This window comes from Syngnathoides biaculeatus, chromosome 20 (assembly GCF_019802595.1).
Source record: "Syngnathoides biaculeatus isolate LvHL_M chromosome 20, ASM1980259v1, whole genome shotgun sequence".
Taxonomy (NCBI): Eukaryota; Metazoa; Chordata; class Actinopteri; order Syngnathiformes; family Syngnathidae; genus Syngnathoides; species Syngnathoides biaculeatus.
In genome coordinates this window covers 5,613,681-5,630,574 of record NC_084659.1, presented here as the reverse complement: position 1 = coordinate 5,630,574, position 16,894 = coordinate 5,613,681, and the positions used below count along the sequence as shown (strand labels likewise).

At 52.1% G+C, this 16,894-nt stretch overlaps 3 protein-coding genes across 4 annotated transcripts; all 3 read left to right on the top strand.

Moving 5' to 3' along the window:
- The first annotated feature begins 128 nt into the window (after nt 1-128).
- On the top strand, nt 129-2,631 carry kcnj8 (potassium inwardly rectifying channel subfamily J member 8). Its single transcript, XM_061807578.1, has 6 exons — nt 129-651; nt 825-973; nt 1,041-1,201; nt 1,459-1,598; nt 1,744-1,960; nt 2,051-2,631. The coding sequence occupies exons 1-6, from the start codon at nt 305-307 to the stop codon at nt 2,294-2,296; spliced, it is 1,260 nt and encodes a 419-aa protein (XP_061663562.1). The 5' UTR covers nt 129-304; the 3' UTR covers nt 2,297-2,631.
- Nucleotides 2,632-3,108: 477 nt separating this feature from the next.
- echdc3 (enoyl CoA hydratase domain containing 3) lies at nt 3,109-5,557 on the top strand. The gene is made up of 6 exons (XM_061807579.1): nt 3,109-3,307; nt 3,568-3,689; nt 3,983-4,080; nt 4,154-4,354; nt 4,963-5,141; nt 5,216-5,557. Exons 1-6 carry the CDS (start codon nt 3,162-3,164, stop codon nt 5,367-5,369), a joined length of 900 nt encoding a protein of 299 aa, XP_061663563.1. The 5' UTR covers nt 3,109-3,161; the 3' UTR covers nt 5,370-5,557.
- Nucleotides 5,558-6,511: 954 nt separating this feature from the next.
- On the top strand, nt 6,512-10,119 carry atp5f1c (ATP synthase F1 subunit gamma). 2 transcript variants are annotated; one of them, XM_061806564.1, is made up of 9 exons: nt 6,513-6,636; nt 7,092-7,126; nt 8,118-8,249; nt 8,324-8,531; nt 8,607-8,750; nt 8,931-8,995; nt 9,078-9,233; nt 9,673-9,769; nt 10,000-10,119. In XM_061806564.1, exons 1-9 carry the CDS (start codon nt 6,596-6,598, stop codon nt 10,001-10,003), a joined length of 882 nt encoding a protein of 293 aa, XP_061662548.1. In that variant the 5' UTR covers nt 6,513-6,595; the 3' UTR covers nt 10,004-10,119. The 2 variants fall into 2 exon arrangements, with proteins under 2 accessions (XP_061662549.1, XP_061662548.1); XM_061806565.1 differs by lacking the exon at nt 10,000-10,119 and having other exon boundaries at nt 6,512-6,636; nt 9,673-9,773.
- Nucleotides 10,120-16,894: the final 6,775 nt, after the last annotated feature.

Below are 16,894 nucleotides of genomic sequence, written 5' to 3'. Positions count from 1 at the left end.
AATGTCCAATTGCATTTCCACGTGAAAAACGAAGAGAAAAGCAGCTGCAGATGAGCGTTCCTATGGTGAGAGTCTTTCCCGTGGTCTTTTTTTTTTTTTTTTTTGGGTAACTTTGGTCACCTGGTGGCGGCACTTCTGGAGCCGATCGCGCGTTTCTGGCGGACGGCAGTCGAGCCGGCCCCGGGCTGAGGAGGTCGTAAGGCCGTCCCAGCCCTCCTCGGAGCGGAGGCGGCTCCCGCGAGCGCGCGCCTAAAAGGCACCCAGACGCGCTTTGGTCGCGGAACGAGGCGCACGGCGGCGGAGCATGCTGGCTCGCAAAAGTATCATCCCGGAGGAGTTCGGCCTTCCGGGGCTGGTGTCGCGCACGCCCCGCAAGCCGGTCTTCCGCGACCGGGTGAACAAGGCGCGCTTCATCGCCAAGAACGGTTCGTGCAACCTGGCGCACAAGAACATCCGCGAGCAGGGCCGCTTCCTGCAGGACGTCTTCACCACGCTGGTGGACCTCAAGTGGCGCTTCACGCTCGTCATCTTCACCACCACCTTCGTCAGCAGCTGGCTGCTCTTCGCCATGAGCTGGTGGCTGGTGGCCTTCGCGCACGGCGACCTGGACCCGCTGCGCCGCGACGGCCCGCACTGCGTCACCGCGGTCAAGTAAGAGTTCGCGCGCGTCCCTGCGCCAAAGTCACGTCACAGTCGGGAAAGTTTCCGCCCACCGGCCCTGACGTCAGAAACCAGAGGCCGATTTCCCCAAGCGCCTCGCCTCCATGGGAACCTCGAGGGCGAGACGCGTGACGCCTGACGCTGCGCCCTTTCCGTCCGTGCAGGTCGTTCACGTCGGCCTTCCTGTTCTCCATCGAAGTGCAGGTGACCATCGGTTTCGGCGGCCGCATGATCACCGAGCAGTGTCCCGCCGCCATCACCGTGTTGATCCTGCAGAACATCGCGGGCCTCATCATTAACGCCGTCATGCTGGGTAGGTCGCGAGCCGCCGAGGTCTGGCCGGTGGGTCTCCTCCGTGACGGCGCCGCCTTTCGCTCCAGGTTGCATCTTTATGAAGACGGCGCAGTCGAACCGGCGCGCCGAGACGCTCATTTTCAGCCGCCACGCCGTCATCGCCGTGCGCAACAACCGCCTGTGCTTCATGATCCGCATCGGAGACCTGCGGAAGAGCATGATCATCGGCGCCACCGTCAGGCTGCAGGTCGCGTTCTCGGCACCGATCATTGGCTGGCGCATTTTGCGCGGCGTAGGGACTGCCTCACAGTTCTGAGGACAAGGGTTCAACTCCCGGCCGGGTGTGGACTTCGCATGTTCTCCCCGTGCCTGCGGCCGGTTTTCCTCCCAAATCCCCTAAATTGCCCCTAGTTGTGATTGCGCGATTCACGTCCCCCACCCCTGTTTGATTCCCTTGGACGTGGTTAAGAAACTCGGCCTGCGTGTGTGGCGTTGGCGGCGCAGGTGGTGAGGAAGACGAGCACGCCCGAGGGCGAGGTCATCCCCATCCACCAGATCGACGTCCAGACCGAGAGTGCCGTGGCCAGCAACAGCCTCTTCCTGCTCGCCCCGCTCATCATCTGCCACGTCATCGACAGGAACAGGTACGCCCCGTGCGAACGGGCCTTTTCCGGAGTTGTAGCTGCCGCTCGGGCACAACGCCTGCCTCCTCTTCTTCTCGCTCGCTTGAAATTACCGAACGTTGCGGCTGTAAATCGCTGTGGCGCGTCCGTGCGTGCGTGAGCGCAGTCCGCTGTACGAGCTGTCGGCCATGGAGCTGCAGTGCAGCGACCTGGAAGTGATCGTCATCCTGGAGGGCGTCGTGGAGACCACCGGCATCACCACGCAAGCCCGGACCTCCTACGTCTCCGAGGAGATCCAGTGGGGCCACCGCTTCGTCCCCATCGTGACCGAGGAGGAGGGCGTCTACTCGGTGGACTACTCCAAGTTTGGCAACACAGTGCGGGTCGGTCGCTCGGGAGCCGCATTTCGTATTCTTCTGCCAAACTATTTCAGCAAGCATTCCGTGTTGGTGTTGATGTTGCTATGGCGACAGGTGGCCACGCCCCATTGCAGCGCCCGCGAGCTGGACGAGAAGCCGTCCATCTTGATCCAGACGCTGCAGAAGAGCGAGCTGTCCCACCAGAATTCTTTGAGGAAGCGGAACTCCATGCGCCGCAACAACTCCGTGCGCAAGGGCGGCGGCGGCGGAAGCTTACGGAGAAACAACTCCGGCATGGTCTCCAAGGTCCAGTTCTTCACGCCCGCCGAGGGCGGTCAGAGCGTGAACGCCGTCACCTGACGCGAGGCCTGCGCCCGGCTCCTTTGCCTCCTCCACGCCGGCGTGACCTCTGCCCCCGTTAGACTTCTTCTTTACCTTCTCCTAACATTTCTCCAGCTAACGCCGGCGCCGCACCCGCAAGGCTGAGGCGAGGGGGTTGCTTCTGGTTGCCATGGTTACCCTTCACTCAGCGCTGATGCAGAAAAAAAATCATTTTTTCAGGAGAAAATGCTGCCTTTGTATTCAAAATCTACACTTTTTGTAAGAATCAGTTTTGTCCATTTAAAAAAAATAATGGAATATTTCAACTTTCTGAGCAGGAATGTGAATAAATTAAATAAAGGGACACAAATTAACTTTGTGCGCATTTGTGTAAGACAGACTCAGTATATGTTGGCTATAAATTGTTCCTGATACAAATTAAACTCGACTCGTTTCTACACCCCCCCCCCAAAAAAAAAAAAAAAAAAACATTTTACATTATTGATGCAGCCATGCACAGTACTCGGGTTTATGTAATCAATGAATAGACTCAAATGAAACACAAGTAGAAAACAAAAAGAATTCATACAATTAGTAATGTCGAGATTAAAAAAAAAAAAAATCATAAACTGCATGAGTACACGGTTGTCGTGCTCATTTTATGGTTCAACTTGGTGACGTCCAGACCCGGAAGTTTCATCTTTCTATTAAATAAAATAAGCTGAATATAAACATTCGTTACACAATTTCAGATGTGTGTTGACTTTGTGCTTGTTTAAGCAAAGAAATTAAAATAAACACGCGTGGAAAAAAATGCAAAGTGTTGTCGCGCCCTTTTAGCGTCATCTGCACCGCGACATCAGGGTCCCGGAAGTGTCAGCTGTTTGTTTTGAAGGGGTCAAAAATGGCTGCAGTCGTTTGCAGGTTGCTCTACGGCGTACGCAGCAAAAATCTTCTCATCAGGTCACAGCTGCTCAGCGGGCGTCGGTTGCACTCCGACAGAATCGAACCAGAACCGCTGACCGTCCGCAGGCAGGAGAACGGCATCAGGTGACGAACTTGGCCGAGAAAAGGAGCACATTTCAAAACGTTGCGAAATATGTCAACTCCACAACACTGCAGTCTACTTTGGTACCACTCCTGCATGTGATACAAGTCTTTTCGTGAGAAGAAAAATGCATTTTGTAATTGTTTTCTGGCCACTTCATACCGGGTACTCCGAGCAGTGTATTCAGACGTTTAGCGACCTTGTTTTCCTGCGTTGTATTTGCTGTAACTTGCTGTCCATCGGTGACTTTCCACGTGTGTAGAAGAATAATGCTGAAGAATCCCCAAAAGAGAAACGCTCTTTCCCTGTCCATGCTGGAGTCTCTCCGAGGGGACATCCTGGCCGACGCGGACAGCCAAGATCTCAGAGTCATCATCATATCAGGTACGCTGGAAAGATGTTCACCATTTGCCATTTGCAAAAGGGATCTCGTGTTAATTCAAGTTTTGTTTTGGGCATCTTGTTGCCAAGGTTTAGGTGATTTGAGGAGCTTCATTTTAGACAGAGAGTTTTGTGTTTCAGTCAAGGGCCAATAATAGGTCCCATTGCTCATTTCTTCGTTTTCTGGACTTTAACTCCCAATAAAAAGTTCAGTCATTCTTGTGTCATCTTCGTGTCAAGGAACTATGTTGGAGTGAGTGCAGCGTGCCGATTTGTCCCCTGTGTGTGCTTGTTAGCTGAAGGCCCCGTGTTTTCCTCCGGCCACGACTTGACCGAGCTGACTTCGGCCCGCGGTCGAGAGTATCACACGCGCGTCTTTCGCACGTGCACACAAGTGAGTCGCGTTCTTCACTGCGCATTTTCCTTTCATTTTTTTTTTTTTCATGGACGAGTTTGTCGCCGCGCAGGTCATGACTCTGATACAGGACGTTCCCGTTCCCGTCATCGCCATGGTGAACGGCGTGGCCACGGCGGCGGGCTGCCAGCTGGTGGCCAGCTGCGACGTGGCGGTGGCGTCCGACAAGTCCACCTTTGCCACACCGGGCGTCAACGTGGGCCTGTTCTGCTCCACGCCGGGCGTGGCCGTCGGCCGGGCCGTGCCCAGGAAGGTGCGCCGACAAAAGACACGTACGTGGTTGTGGATGTGTCAGGACGGCTGACTCGTGCGAGGTTAGCTGCGCTTTGGAGGGACGATTTTAAGCCAACAGTATCTCAAATCCTCTTTTGCCATTGAAATGAATGGAAATGCCATCAATTCGTTGCAGCCTTCAAAAAAAGTAAAGTTTTGTTAAAATAACCAAAACAACACAATGTGATATTGCACTTCAAACCTACCGTCATGCTAAAATGAAATAGGATGGAAAGAATGAAACGGTTTTGGACACATTTTTGCATCACTTCAATCGACATTGTGCTGCTCCTTCTCGTGGCGAGAGGAGTGATAACATACTTAAACGTGGAGACGGTCACTCCTCAGTAAGCTGCGGTAATATTAGTGTTTTGCAGAGGATAAAGAATATATGCTTGTGAGTCTTCTATCGTCCATCTACATGTCGCTGCACTGTTTTTGTCCAAATATTTGTTGCCTCAATTGTGTTTTGCATTGTTTGTTAGCATCAAGCTAAGGTGCCTTTTCAAAACTGTAGTTTCCTCACAGTCACGTGGAACGAAAAGACTTGAGCCTTGCGACGTGTGCATATGTGACGCCACCCGACAGGTTGCCATGGAGATGCTTTTCACGGGCACGCCCATCTCGGCCCGTGACGCCTTGCTGCACGGGCTGCTCAGCAAGGTGGTTCCGGAAGAGCGTCTGGAAGCGGAGACGTTGGCCATCGCCCGCCGGGTGTGCGCGGCCAGCCGACCCGTGGTGGCCCTCGGCAAGGCCGCCTTCCACAGGTGCGCCGCCGTTCACGACGAAGTCGGCGCTCTCGCCTCGCCGATTTGAAGTCACTCGCGTCCTCCTCCCCAAGGCAAATGTCTCAAGGTCGCGACGCGGCGTACGCCGGCGCCTCCGAGGTGATGGTGGACAACCTCGCCCTGAGCGACGGCCAGGAGGGGATTCGAGCCTTCCTGGAAAAACGCAAGCCGGTGTGGAGCCATCGAGCGGAAAACGTCCACGACTGAGCTCGTCCCCTTCGGACCGCCGCGTTATTTCCATCCCTAATTGGAGAACGGACTCATCACCTCTTTTATGCAGTAATTGTGTAATAAATAGCACTTGAATTTTTGGCAATGAGCAGTTTTGGAAAGTTTTTCCAAGGCGAGGATGGTTGTTTATTACCAATGTAAATAAAAAATCTCCGTCTCTTTTCGATACCGCGCGTCCTTGAGCGCATCCCAGTTGACCTGGAGGAAAGGGCGGGGTCCTCCTCGGAAACGTGAGCGCACTCGTGCGCAAGCCGGTGGGTTCACGTTCATATTCGATGAAGCTGAAACAGTGCATGTTTTCAGAATTATGGGAAAAGGCACAAACGCCACACAGGAAAACCACAACCGTGAGGCAGATGTGCAAAGAATTTTCCAAAATATTTCTCCTCGACTGAGTTGAATGGCAGTTGGCAAGCAGTATTTAAGTACATTACTGCCACCTACTGGGCCGGAGTCTCTTTCGGTAGTGAGAAACAAAAGTTCTTGATACTGTGAGGCTGTCACAGCTCTCATCGGGCAGGAGGCGGCGTACACCGTGAACTGGTCGCCAGCCAATCGCAGGTCACATCGAGACATTTAACGCGGGGAGACCATGCAAAATCCAAAGAGGCCGGGCCGGGATTCGGACCCCGGTCCTCGAAACTGTGAGGCCAACACTCGAACCAGTTATTCCATCATGCGAAGGTGCCTGGGGCGTCTGATCCGGATGGCTCCCGGACGCCTCCCTGGTAAGGTGTTCTGGGCAAGTCCCACTAGAAAGAGACCCCCAAGGACGACCCAGTACACGCTGGAGAGACTTCTGTCTCTCGGCTAGCTTGAGAAGGCCTCGGGATCCCTCCGGAAGAGCTGGAAGAAGTGGCTGGGGAAAGGGAAGTCGGGGTATCCCTGCTGAAGCTCCTTCCCCCGCAACCTGACCCGGAAAAGCGGGAGATAATGGATGGATGGATGGATGGATGGATGGATCCTCCAGTCCAATAATGGCATGTATTTGCAAATCACAACAAGCCTTTGATATTTGTGACTAATACGTCAGTTCAGATGAAACCGTGGTTTTATAAGGCATCAAAATGTCCGGCCACGCAACTCTCGGAGACGCGGTGGCCTTTTCTCCGATTTTTTTGCGCGCTCCCGTGAAGGCGTCGCGGTGTCCTAGTGGCAATCGCGCATGCGCAGTGCTGCCTGCCTGACCTTCATCGTCCACCATGTTCGCCCGGACCAGCGCGTTGCTGTTCTCCCCACAATGGTAGACAACGAGTCGCCCGGTTCTCTTCCCGTCGTTTTTTATCGCTCCAGCGTGTTGCCCGACCCCCGCAAGTGCATTTTGTGTATGGCGAGCGCTTTAGACGCTGGCGCTAGCTAAAGGACGCGCTAACAACGCGGAGGCCGCTGCTAATGAATGACGGCGGCTAGGTGGCTAATGCTAAATAACCGAGTGACATTGTCTTGTCTTTTCAACATCTTTTTTTTTTTGGTTTTACATTTCGCGGACACACACAAATTCGTTGGCAGCATTTTGTCTCATGTGTCAAACTTGCCCGAATCGCTCAGTTATTGGGTTAGCTTGCGTTTACATTAGCACGCAATTCAGCAGCGTTTCCTCGAAAGTTTGCGATCAAATGAAATTTCGGGCACGCGTTTGTGATCTGTGCAAACTTTCCCTGAAAAAGAAGTTGCATAAAAGTGTGTTTGTCTTCACAGTGGGCAGATCCGGAACATGGCTACCTTGAAGGACAGTAAGTTGCCGTCTTTTGCTCAACCTTAACCTGAAGCGTGAAGAGGAACAACACAAAGTGACATCAAATGTCTTCATTTTTTTTATTTGCTTTGTTGTGACAATGCTGGAAATTCTAGTCGTCGTTTTCACCCCCGAACTGTCCTCTACTTGTCGTTCCAAAGTCAAAATGTTCGGCTCACTCAGAAATTCATAAATGGGCATTGCAACACGCCATGCAAATTTCCCCATTTAAAAAAAACAACAAAAAACTGATTGAAATCATTGCAACTGCAGAATATTTAGCACATTCCAAGAAGGACCTTTTTCATGAACATTGCAAATTGTTTCATCTTGAAGATTTTGGTGCATTACTCTTTGCTCTTTCAACATTTTCTGACTGATTGAAACATTCCTGCCACAAAATATTTTCCAGCATATTTGCCCGGTGTTCTCCCATGAGACTTCTCCTAATTTGGCCATACTTGTTGACGGATTCGTTCCTCACGGGTCCACAAAATTTCATTCATTTCATTTATTTGCAATTTCTCCACAAATGCTTTCACGTATTACTTTCTAGTGCAGTGATTCCCAAACAGTGTGATGGGGTACATTAATGTGCGGTGGGAAGTTATCCAATTTTACGTAATTGCAAAACCCCCCCCCCCCAAAAAAAAAAAAAAACAATTTATTTCCAAGAAAAATGTATCTTTATTCATCCATTTATGCCAGTGAGGCACAATGACAGACGGAACAAAAAATCCTCTTCTATTAGATGGCAGGAAGTACATACAGTCATGAATCGATCCATTTTTGGTGACATTTACGTATGTTGGCGTGCGGTGGGAGTTTTCAATTGTAAAATATGTGCCGTGGCTCTAGAAAGGTTGGAAATCATTGAAAGTGGCTCTTGAAATGTCATCCCGATGTTTGCCAAATTTGAAGCCGCCGAGCAAGGCGCACATTTTCCCAAACAGTCGACCCAAAGCGCTTCTCCATTTGTGCGTTTGTAGTCACCATCCGCCTGAAGTCCATCAAGAACATCCAGAAGATAACCAAGTCCATGAAAATGGTGGCCGCCGCCAAGTACGCCCGGGCTGAGAGGCAGCTGAAGCCCGCCCGAGTCTACGGCACCGGCGCCCTGTGTACGCGCCGCCCGAGTCGGACCGGCGACCTTCGAAGAAGCGCCGGTATTCACGCCCTCCGTCCTGTCCCGCAGCTCTGTACGAGAAGGCGGAGATCAAGGCCCCCGAGGACAAGGCGGCCAAGCACCTCATCGTCGGCGTGACCTCCGACCGCGGCCTCTGCGGCGCCATCCACTCGGGCGTGGCCAAGACCATCAAGAACGAGATCGCCGCCCTGACGGCCGGCGGCAAGGAGGTGATGGTGGTCAACGTGGGCGACAAGCTGAGAGGTCTGCTGCACAGGTAACGGCGGCCGCCGTCGGCAACGGCGAGTTTTTGCGCTTTTGGGGGCTTGACGCCGTCGCCGTCGTCCTTCAGGACGCACGGCAAGCACATCATGCTCAACTGCAAGGAGGTGGGCCGCAAGCCGCCCACCTTCGGCGACGCGTCCGTCATCGCCGGCGAGCTGCTCGACTCCGGCTACGACTTTGACCAGGGGACCGTCATCTACAACAGCTTCAGGTGGGCCTCGCCTTAACATGCTTCTCCTTTAAAAAAAAAAAAAAAAAAAATAGCAAAATGCTAACCTGATCAAAGTCCACCCAAGTGAATGTTCGGATCAAGACATCCTCGTTAAGATTCCTATTGGGGGGGTTTCCTTCTCCTCAAAACGCTGGCTTCCTAAATCGACGTCCCCCGCAGGTCCGTCATCTCCTACAAGATGGCCCAGCAGCCGCTCTTCTCCACAGATGTCGTCGCCGGCGCGGGTAAGGTCGTCGCCCGCCTTCGGGCCCCCCCCCCCCGAAATCGGTCGCGCGCTAACCCCCCCGCGTCGCCGCCCACCCGCAGAGAGCATGGGCGTGTACGACGACGTCGACGCCGACGTGCTGAGGAGCTACCAGGAGTTCACCCTGGTCAACGTCATCTACTTGGCGCTGCGCGAGTCCTCCACCAGCGAGCAGAGCGCCAGGATGACCGCCATGGACAGCGCCAGCAAGAACGCTTGTAAGCGCAAAGTCTACGTGGACCCGACGTTTTGGCAGCCTTCCGGCGTGGGTGCCAAAAGTGCAATGCCAGCCAGGAAGGGGCAACGTGTCCGGAAAGTTTCTTCTTTGAAATTGGAATTTGATTTTTGACCAGGCTCGGTTCAATCAACCAACAACTCATTCGTAAAAGAAAAAGACAAATTGCAGTGGCGGAGGACTACTTTTGTCCAAATGAGGCTCCCCCCGAAAAGTCAAAACGTGTCGACTCGGGCCGAGAAACGTGAACAAGTTCACGGCTGTTCCTATGGCAACGGCACTTCCACAAATGCTTGAAATGTTGCTGCCATCCATCTAACCGGCGTGTCTCTTTACGTATCGGACGGGCCCGACCAGCCACTGAGTAGTACTGTTATTATTATTATTATTTTTTTTTTTTTTCTTTTCTTTTCCGTCCTCAGCCGAGATGATTGACAAGCTGACGCTGACCTTCAACCGCACCCGCCAGGCCGTCATCACCAAGGAGCTCATCGAGATCATCTCCGGAGCCGCCGCCCTGTAAGTCCGGTCGGCGCCGTCTCCCTCTTCTTGCTCCAAAACGTGCCTAATATTCGACCTTGCGTCCGTAATGCCGCGCTGCCCAATTCAGGAATTGAGCCTCGCAGGAGGTAACCCGCTCCGAGTGCCACGCCGGCGTGTTGTAGTTGCTTAGTTTGTGCCTTAGCCAGCGCTCGTAGCTTGGTGCCGCGTTATTGTTCTGTCACGCATCATATTCCCTCCCCTCGCAGGTAAGCGACCCTCCCGCCGACCGGACGGATGTTGAATTGTGACGCCAACGAGTCCAGCCACGTTTCTGTTTGTCTTTGTAAAATAGACGCTGAGAATAAAAGTCTTCATTCTATCACTGGCATCGGCTCCACTTTTTCATTTTTGGCTCATTTCATGCAAAAAAAGTGAACCCATAAACGGTTCAACCTGCCACTTGTTGAAAACAAGTGAGTCCAATCTCCAAAAGTCATTGGTTCTTGAGTTGAGTTAAAATGTGTGTGTCAGGTCACAACGCGTGGGAGTTTGTCTTTTAGTCGCAAGTATACCAATTCTGAGTGACACTGCAATCTTTTTCCACGTTGCTCAAACTAAATGAGATTTTTTGAGAAAAGGTTTTGCAGTACTGTCGCAATCTAACTTCAGGAAATGTCAAACGATTTAATTAGTTGCTCATGATTGTCCCTTTAGTGTGCGCTGTGATGGAGTTGAACTTTTGGGACAATAAATAAATATGAACAAGCCGTCACTCGGCCAGCAAAACACATGAATGAACATTGTTCAGTTTGATTTTGCAGCCAGGTGTTCCTAATCCAGCGTCCGGGGCCGTTGCAGCTCTACCGTCGGCCACCGGGGCGCGCTGTCGCATAAGAAATGCCTTCAACGTCGCGCAAAATGTGTCACAATTTGATGGAAGCTTCGCGGTCGGACATTGTTGTGACATTGAATTATGGAGGAGGGCGAGCGTCGGCACCGGAGCAGTCAAAACGGAGGCCCAATCGGTTGCGGAAAGCTCCAAAGTGGACGCAAACGAACTTCCCCGAGGAGGCCCCGAAGCAGTCCCGCAAGCAAAGCCGCGGCGCACCTGCGACCGACTGCAAATCCACACTGGACTCATTTCCTGCCTTCCGAGCACGTTTTGCTTTTTCTTTGGCATTCGAACATCACTGAGGTCACTTTGAGGATTTCTTGACTGTGCTTGTTTATCCGGCGACGTGTCGCAAGCGAGCCTTGAGGATCCGGTCGCGTCGGGACAAGTTCAAGTCGGCTTGCTGGGTGAGTTCAAATCCTCAATTCCTGTCACGCGAAAACGCGAATCCAACCGAAAACGGTTCAAGGCTTCTTTGGCGTGGGACTTTTCTTCTTCTTCTTCTTCTTCTTCGCCTCCATGATCAGTCCACATGTCGGCAAATGGATTTCTCCTGCTTTGTGATTGGCCGAATGTTTTAGCGCCACCTGTTGCTTGCACAGGCCTGGAAAAGTTTTCAGACAAACTTGGAGGAGGTGGGGAAAAAAAAAATGGTTTTGCCGTTCAAAGTCAGATGCGCAGTACGTAGGAAGGATTTGTACCATGTTAAAATACGATGGTACCGAGAAGCAGTGAATAATCCGTCACCAAAGGAAAAATATAGTCCGGACATTAAATTCGATTGTTTCGATTGTGGCTCGTTTTTATCCATTCATCCATCCAATATCCAAGCCGCTTATTTGTATTAAAAAGTGCTATTTTATTATTTTTTTTAATTTAAAGGATACATTTGAGGAAATGTTTTGTTTTGGACCTGGAACGGTTTCATTGCGTTTCCATTCGTTTCAATGGGGAAAGATGATTTGACAGTAAAATGCCGTCGTCACGTGCGTGAGCCCTCCGCCGGATATGAATCTCTCTTTCGTTGTATCCCTTGGCAACGGCCTCAGCCACTCTGCCCAATTATCCCCGCCCCCTCCTTATCCCAGCCCCGCCCCCTCGTCACTGACAACGCTTTTAGCCGTTTGGAAGTTTTTGACAATTTCTATCAGACGAGGTCAGCGTCGTTTTGGGGCGTCTCTGGCGAGAAATCGATTGATTGACCACGCCCACTTTTTTAACAGAAGTGGGAACATTGGCGCCCTCTGTTGGCGACTGTGGTGGTCTCGTCCGTTCCGCCTATTTACTGCGAATACAAATGAAGTTTTTTTTTTTCTTTTAAAAGTTACATGCTAACATATTTTACATCCAATTCAAGTCCAACTGAACTGGACTTGAAGTTGTATCTGCCGTCATCAATGTTTTTTTTTTCAAGAAAAAAAACGAATCTTGACGAGAACCAAGACGTTTTTGTCGTGCTTCAAATGTGTTAATTTTAAGAGCCCCGAAGTCATATTTCTCCAGGATAACGTGGGAATATTATGGGATGGAGTGTCCCGTTTTAGAAGTGGATTTCAACAGCCCAACTGGATTCTTTTCCCGGATTCTGTTCCACGCAGGGAAAGTCATAAAAGTAGGGCTTGGACGCCAGCTCGGAGCATCTCGGTGCCGAGCGTCCAAGTTGAAGTGCGCGGAGGAGCTTCCTTTTGACAAAAGTGGCGCTTGCTGCCATCTTGTGGCATCGGTTGGCACTTTTCTGTGTTTGCGGCGGGACTCGGTCCACTTTGTTGGATCAAAGAAGTCAACCAAAAAGACGCTTTTGCTCTCGAAATGGGCGCAATTGTCGTGTGGATGTGCGCTTGGTGTGACTTCTCCGCGACGGTCGGATCTCATTTTGCCGAGCGGTCTCATGTTTGTTTTTTCTTTGCGCGCTTTTTTTAATGAGCGGTACGAGATCAGAAGAGGTTGCAAATTCTTGGCTGGGCCACGCCCACTCTGGGAGCCCACCGGTCTTTGCTCGGGTCGGGAATCGACCCCCCCCCCCAGACACAATATTGGCTTTCCTGTGCGTGCGCGTCCCGGCGCCGATCCGGTGTCGGGTTCCAGCGCTCGCGGCTCCATGATAGATGGGCCGGCCCGGCCCGGGAGCCCCCCCCGGACGGATGCATGTCACGGCCGCTCGGCAGCCGCTTTCAAGTGTGTGTGTTTGGCCCGGTGTCGGGGTCCTGCTGAGCGTGGTGGCCCCCCAACGTTTTCCTGTCCAGACCACACGTCTAACCAAAAGCCCGTGTGCGTGCGTGCGCTTCATTCAGACAAAAGTAGTGCTATGCCGATAAGAAACCCTTTCGGTGCGTCGCTTTCTGATGGGTTTTTTTTTTTTTGGGGGGTGGGGGGGGCGGTGCTATTCGTGGCAGGCCTCGGTCCCCATCCCGCCTATATTTGAATGCTCGTTGTCTGCCATGACTCAAGTCCTTTTCTTCACCGTCGTCTTCCTTCCCGATGAACCACGATCACCACTTGACGACTCCCGCTTGCAGCGTTCTTGCTCATGTCGCGTCGATAAATTAGCCGCGCACCCCCGTCAGCCTCGGCGCTTTCCATGTTTGCGGTGGGCCAGAAAACCCAAACCCAAAAACGGAAGGTCGGCTGCGGCAGTCGGTCGCAACAAGGGAAGCTGATGACCTGTCACAGGCAAAGAAACAAACAAAAAAATAGTTTCGGTGCCTAATTTTTGTTTCGACGTCAACGAAAACGTAACCCTTGAGGGAAAAAAAGCAAGTCGTGACTCGGAGGAACGTCGCCCCCACCAACATGGGCGCCACGTCACAGCCGTTCGCCGGACGTGCTGTCTGGGTAGCTGGTCTTCTATTCCTATCTGTGCCTTCAATAATCTGTCGTGATTACATTTTTTAGCAGGACTCTGCTGAAGTATTTTTGATCCAGAAAATTTCAATTTGCGTTCATTCATTCTGACACAACCGATGACACGTGACCTAGCGCCAACTACTGGCCAGGAGGACTAGATCTATTTTTGTAGCCAGAAGTATCGCGGGGGCCCGATAGGGATATCCGGTATCGGCGCTGGGCGCGCTCGCGTCCTTGTGATCGCTTCCTAATAGCTCTCCAAAGAGCCGAATTCCTCTCCAATTGATGTGATGATAGATGTCGTGGATGCGGGGAGGAACGAGAAAATCAAAATCCCACCGCCCCCCTCGTAATCGGCGCCGCGTCCGCCGCCAGCAGCCAGTCGCCGTGTTTTGTGTGGCGTGCGGGAGATTACAGACGCCAGCGACAAGCGCGGCGTCTGATAGCGCATCCGCTCTGAATTACAGATCAGGCGTTTTTTTTTTTTTTTTGAAACCATATTCTAAATAGTCGCCGCGGGCCGCCACTTGTCATTGTTATGACACTAGTAGCATATTTGGGTGGGAGAAGCCGTGTTGGCGCTTATTTAAATGAGCGAGCGCGCACGCGGCGGTGGGAATGGAAAGGAAATCTTAGGAAAAGGACAAAAGACAGAGGACAAATTGTAATGAGTTTGATTTTTGTGTGTGGAGTCCATTAAGCGTCGGGAGGCTTTTGATAGGCCGGCCGGCGCGCGCCGCTTTCGCTCGTTTTGATCGCTGAATTAATGCCGACGGAAACAAAAAAAAAAAAAAAAAAGAAAGAAATTGGAGTCTCGACAGGGAGGTGTCGCGGCGGCGGCGGGGGGCTGGGTGGCGCTGTTGCCTCGCCGGCCCGCCCGCGAGGTCTTCGGGCTTCTCGCGATGGATTGGATTCCGCTGACCCCTCCCCTCGTCGTGTTCTTCGTCTCCGTCAAGCATCTCGTGCGCATCGTACTCGTGAGCAGAATTGGCCAGCTATTAGCATGCGCATTGTCCTCACTAGCAACACAATTCTGCCCACTACTGGTAACTAGTCGCTCTTTTGCACACTACGAGAACAACTATGGGGCACTCGTAGAATGTCTACCATGCACTAGTAGAACGTGATTATTGAGGCAAACCTGAGCAACGAGTTGACGCCTACACGCGACAAGCACTACTACTAGCCAGATGTTAACTTTGAGAATTTTAGTGACACTAGTAGCACACAGTTGTCGACTAGTATATAATTGTTGCACTTGTGAGCCCTTGTCACACAGTAGTGGGACAGAAAATGTGACTGGTGAGATGTTGTTGTACTAGTGCACTGTGTTGTCCTACGAGTGAGGAGAAAGAGGGTACTAGTACGCGGATAATTCAGTGCACTAGTATCGCGTTGAACGCAACCAGCCACATGACAGCAGATGTGCTCATGCTAATCCACTTGACCCACGCAGGCCGTGCGCTACTTTCCTTTCCTTCCTGTTTTCATCGCTTCTTTCCTGCTTCCTTCTTTCCTTCCTTTGACCTTTTCCTTTCCGTAACAATCGTCCGTTTTCCTCGAGCGTCCTTCGCCTCCGTTCCTCCTTTGTTACCAGGTCATTTCTTTGTCTTTAAAAAGGTTTTCTACATCCCCCGTTTCATTTCCCGACTTCCTTCTTTTTTTTTTTCCGCAAGCATCCTTTCTTTTGTTTGCCGTCCTTCCCCGCATCCTCGTTTCATTTCCTCGACTAGCCTCCTTTCCTCTCCTTTTGCGTCCTTTCATTTCCTTTCGCAACCTGCAGATAAGACGAGTGCGTCCACCGCCGAGACGATATTTACACAACAAGATGACATACGTGTTGAAATAAAAGCGCGCGCTAACATTTGGTTCTTGACAGCCGAGCTTCTGGAGGCCATTTGGGGGGGGGGGGGGGGCAGCCATTAAATCTGACATTTTTCACCTTGGCTCGCACATTGTCACGGTTCAGAGGTGAGAAAGAAAACCAGCGGATGGCCATGAAATGAAAGAGCACGTGTGTTTCACCTCAGTCAGATGTCCATTCGAACGCTTTATGCGCTGTGATGTCAAAGAAAAAAAAAAAGGGGGGGGGGGGCAGGTTTGGCTCGTCGCCACATCAGGTCGACGTTTTGCAACACGTTCATTTTCAAGCGTGTCTTTCTCGACCTTAGCACGACTTGAGCGTCCCATTTGCACGAACGCAAGTCAAACGCTGGAAAAAGCAAGCGAGGCGGACGCGAGCGCCGGCGACTCGGCGCTCGCGCGCATTTCATTGAATTAGTCGCAATTCACGGCCCGGCGCTCGCGGTTAGTGCAGCTAAACACTCCGCCGACTTTGTTTCTTGCACTTTTCCCAGCGTTTGGGAAGCCGGAGTCAAATAGTCAAAAGATATTCACGACGGCGACCCGGCGGCATCAAGACGACGACCTTTGACCCTTCACTTTCAATTAGCTACGCTGCTGTGCGTGCGCGCAACTGCGAACGTAGGCGCGCGCGCGCGCGTTTGGCCAGAAGCAAGCGACTTTTCCCTGACGTCACGGAGTTTTAGCGTCTTCCCGCCCGGACGCCCTCGCCATCGCCCGTCGGCGTTTTGTCGCCTCAGAAAATGGATGGATGAATATTCCCATCACAAAATGTTCACCCAAATAAGGTCATCCTAGCTTAATGCTGACATATGATGCAAAACGGCCCAAAAATGGAAGAGTAGCATGGATGGAACGTTAATCGCAATCTTGAACACAAAGGGTGCAGCAACACATAAAAGGGACACACAACACAATTAGCATGCTGACAGCATTTTGTCTGGCTGTTAATTGTGCCGGGTCGCGTCCGGCGGAGCGAGGTGCCGCCCTCTTGTGGCGCAAAATGCGACCGCACCAAAGTCGTGCAACGCGAAATTCCAAAAACGTCACTTCTGGTACCTGATTTGAACATTTTCTTTGGAAACTGAACTATTTGTGAAACGAAATTCGCCTGAATTAAAAGAAAAACATTGAAAATGAAAATCTGCGCCGGAGCGCAAACGTCGCAACGGCGATATATCGGCTCCGCCGCCCACCGAGCGGCTTTCTCGTTTTCGCCGCCCCGGCGTGTCATTCCCGAAGTTGACCGAGTGCGACGCCGCGTAATTGCTTCACCGTCGATATGAATAATCTCTCAGCCGAGGTGGGGGCCGCCGTGCGTGCCCGGCGCCGGCGGAGCGTCGCCCGCCCCGCACGCCCCGTCGCTGGCCACCCGGAAAAACTGATTTCGTCGACACGGCGCGTGTGTGTGTGTGTGATCTGTTTGTGTTGGGGGGGGGGCATCGTTACCTGATGAGGAGTTGGGGGGGGGGTGAGGAGAAGGAAGGAAGGAAGGAAGGAAGGAAGGATGAAAAGAAAAAGAATTAACGTGGGGGGGGGTGGTGGAGAGGGAAGAGAAGCGT

Bases quoted from the DNA above. Each gene is read 5' to 3' on its own strand.
- kcnj8 (XM_061807578.1), top strand. From the start codon at position 305: ATGCTGGCTCGCAAAAGTATCATCCCGGAGGAGTTCGGCCTTCCGGGG. The intron at 974-1,040 runs GTAGGTCGCGAG...CTTTCGCTCCAG, and splicing joins CATTAACGCCGTCATGCTGG to GTTGCATCTTTATGAAGACG. The intron at 1,599-1,743 runs GTACGCCCCGTG...GCGTGAGCGCAG, and splicing joins CACGTCATCGACAGGAACAG to TCCGCTGTACGAGCTGTCGG.
- echdc3 (XM_061807579.1), top strand. From the start codon at position 3,162: ATGGCTGCAGTCGTTTGCAGGTTGCTCTACGGCGTACGCAGCAAAAAT. The intron at 4,081-4,153 runs GTGAGTCGCGTT...GTCGCCGCGCAG, and splicing joins TCTTTCGCACGTGCACACAA to GTCATGACTCTGATACAGGA. The intron at 4,355-4,962 runs GTGCGCCGACAA...GCCACCCGACAG, and splicing joins GCCGGGCCGTGCCCAGGAAG to GTTGCCATGGAGATGCTTTT.
- atp5f1c (XM_061806564.1), top strand. From the start codon at position 6,596: ATGTTCGCCCGGACCAGCGCGTTGCTGTTCTCCCCACAATG. The intron at 6,637-7,091 runs GTAGACAACGAG...TTGTCTTCACAG, and splicing joins TTGCTGTTCTCCCCACAATG to TGGGCAGATCCGGAACATGG. The intron at 8,751-8,930 runs GTGGGCCTCGCC...CGTCCCCCGCAG, and splicing joins GTCATCTACAACAGCTTCAG to GTCCGTCATCTCCTACAAGA.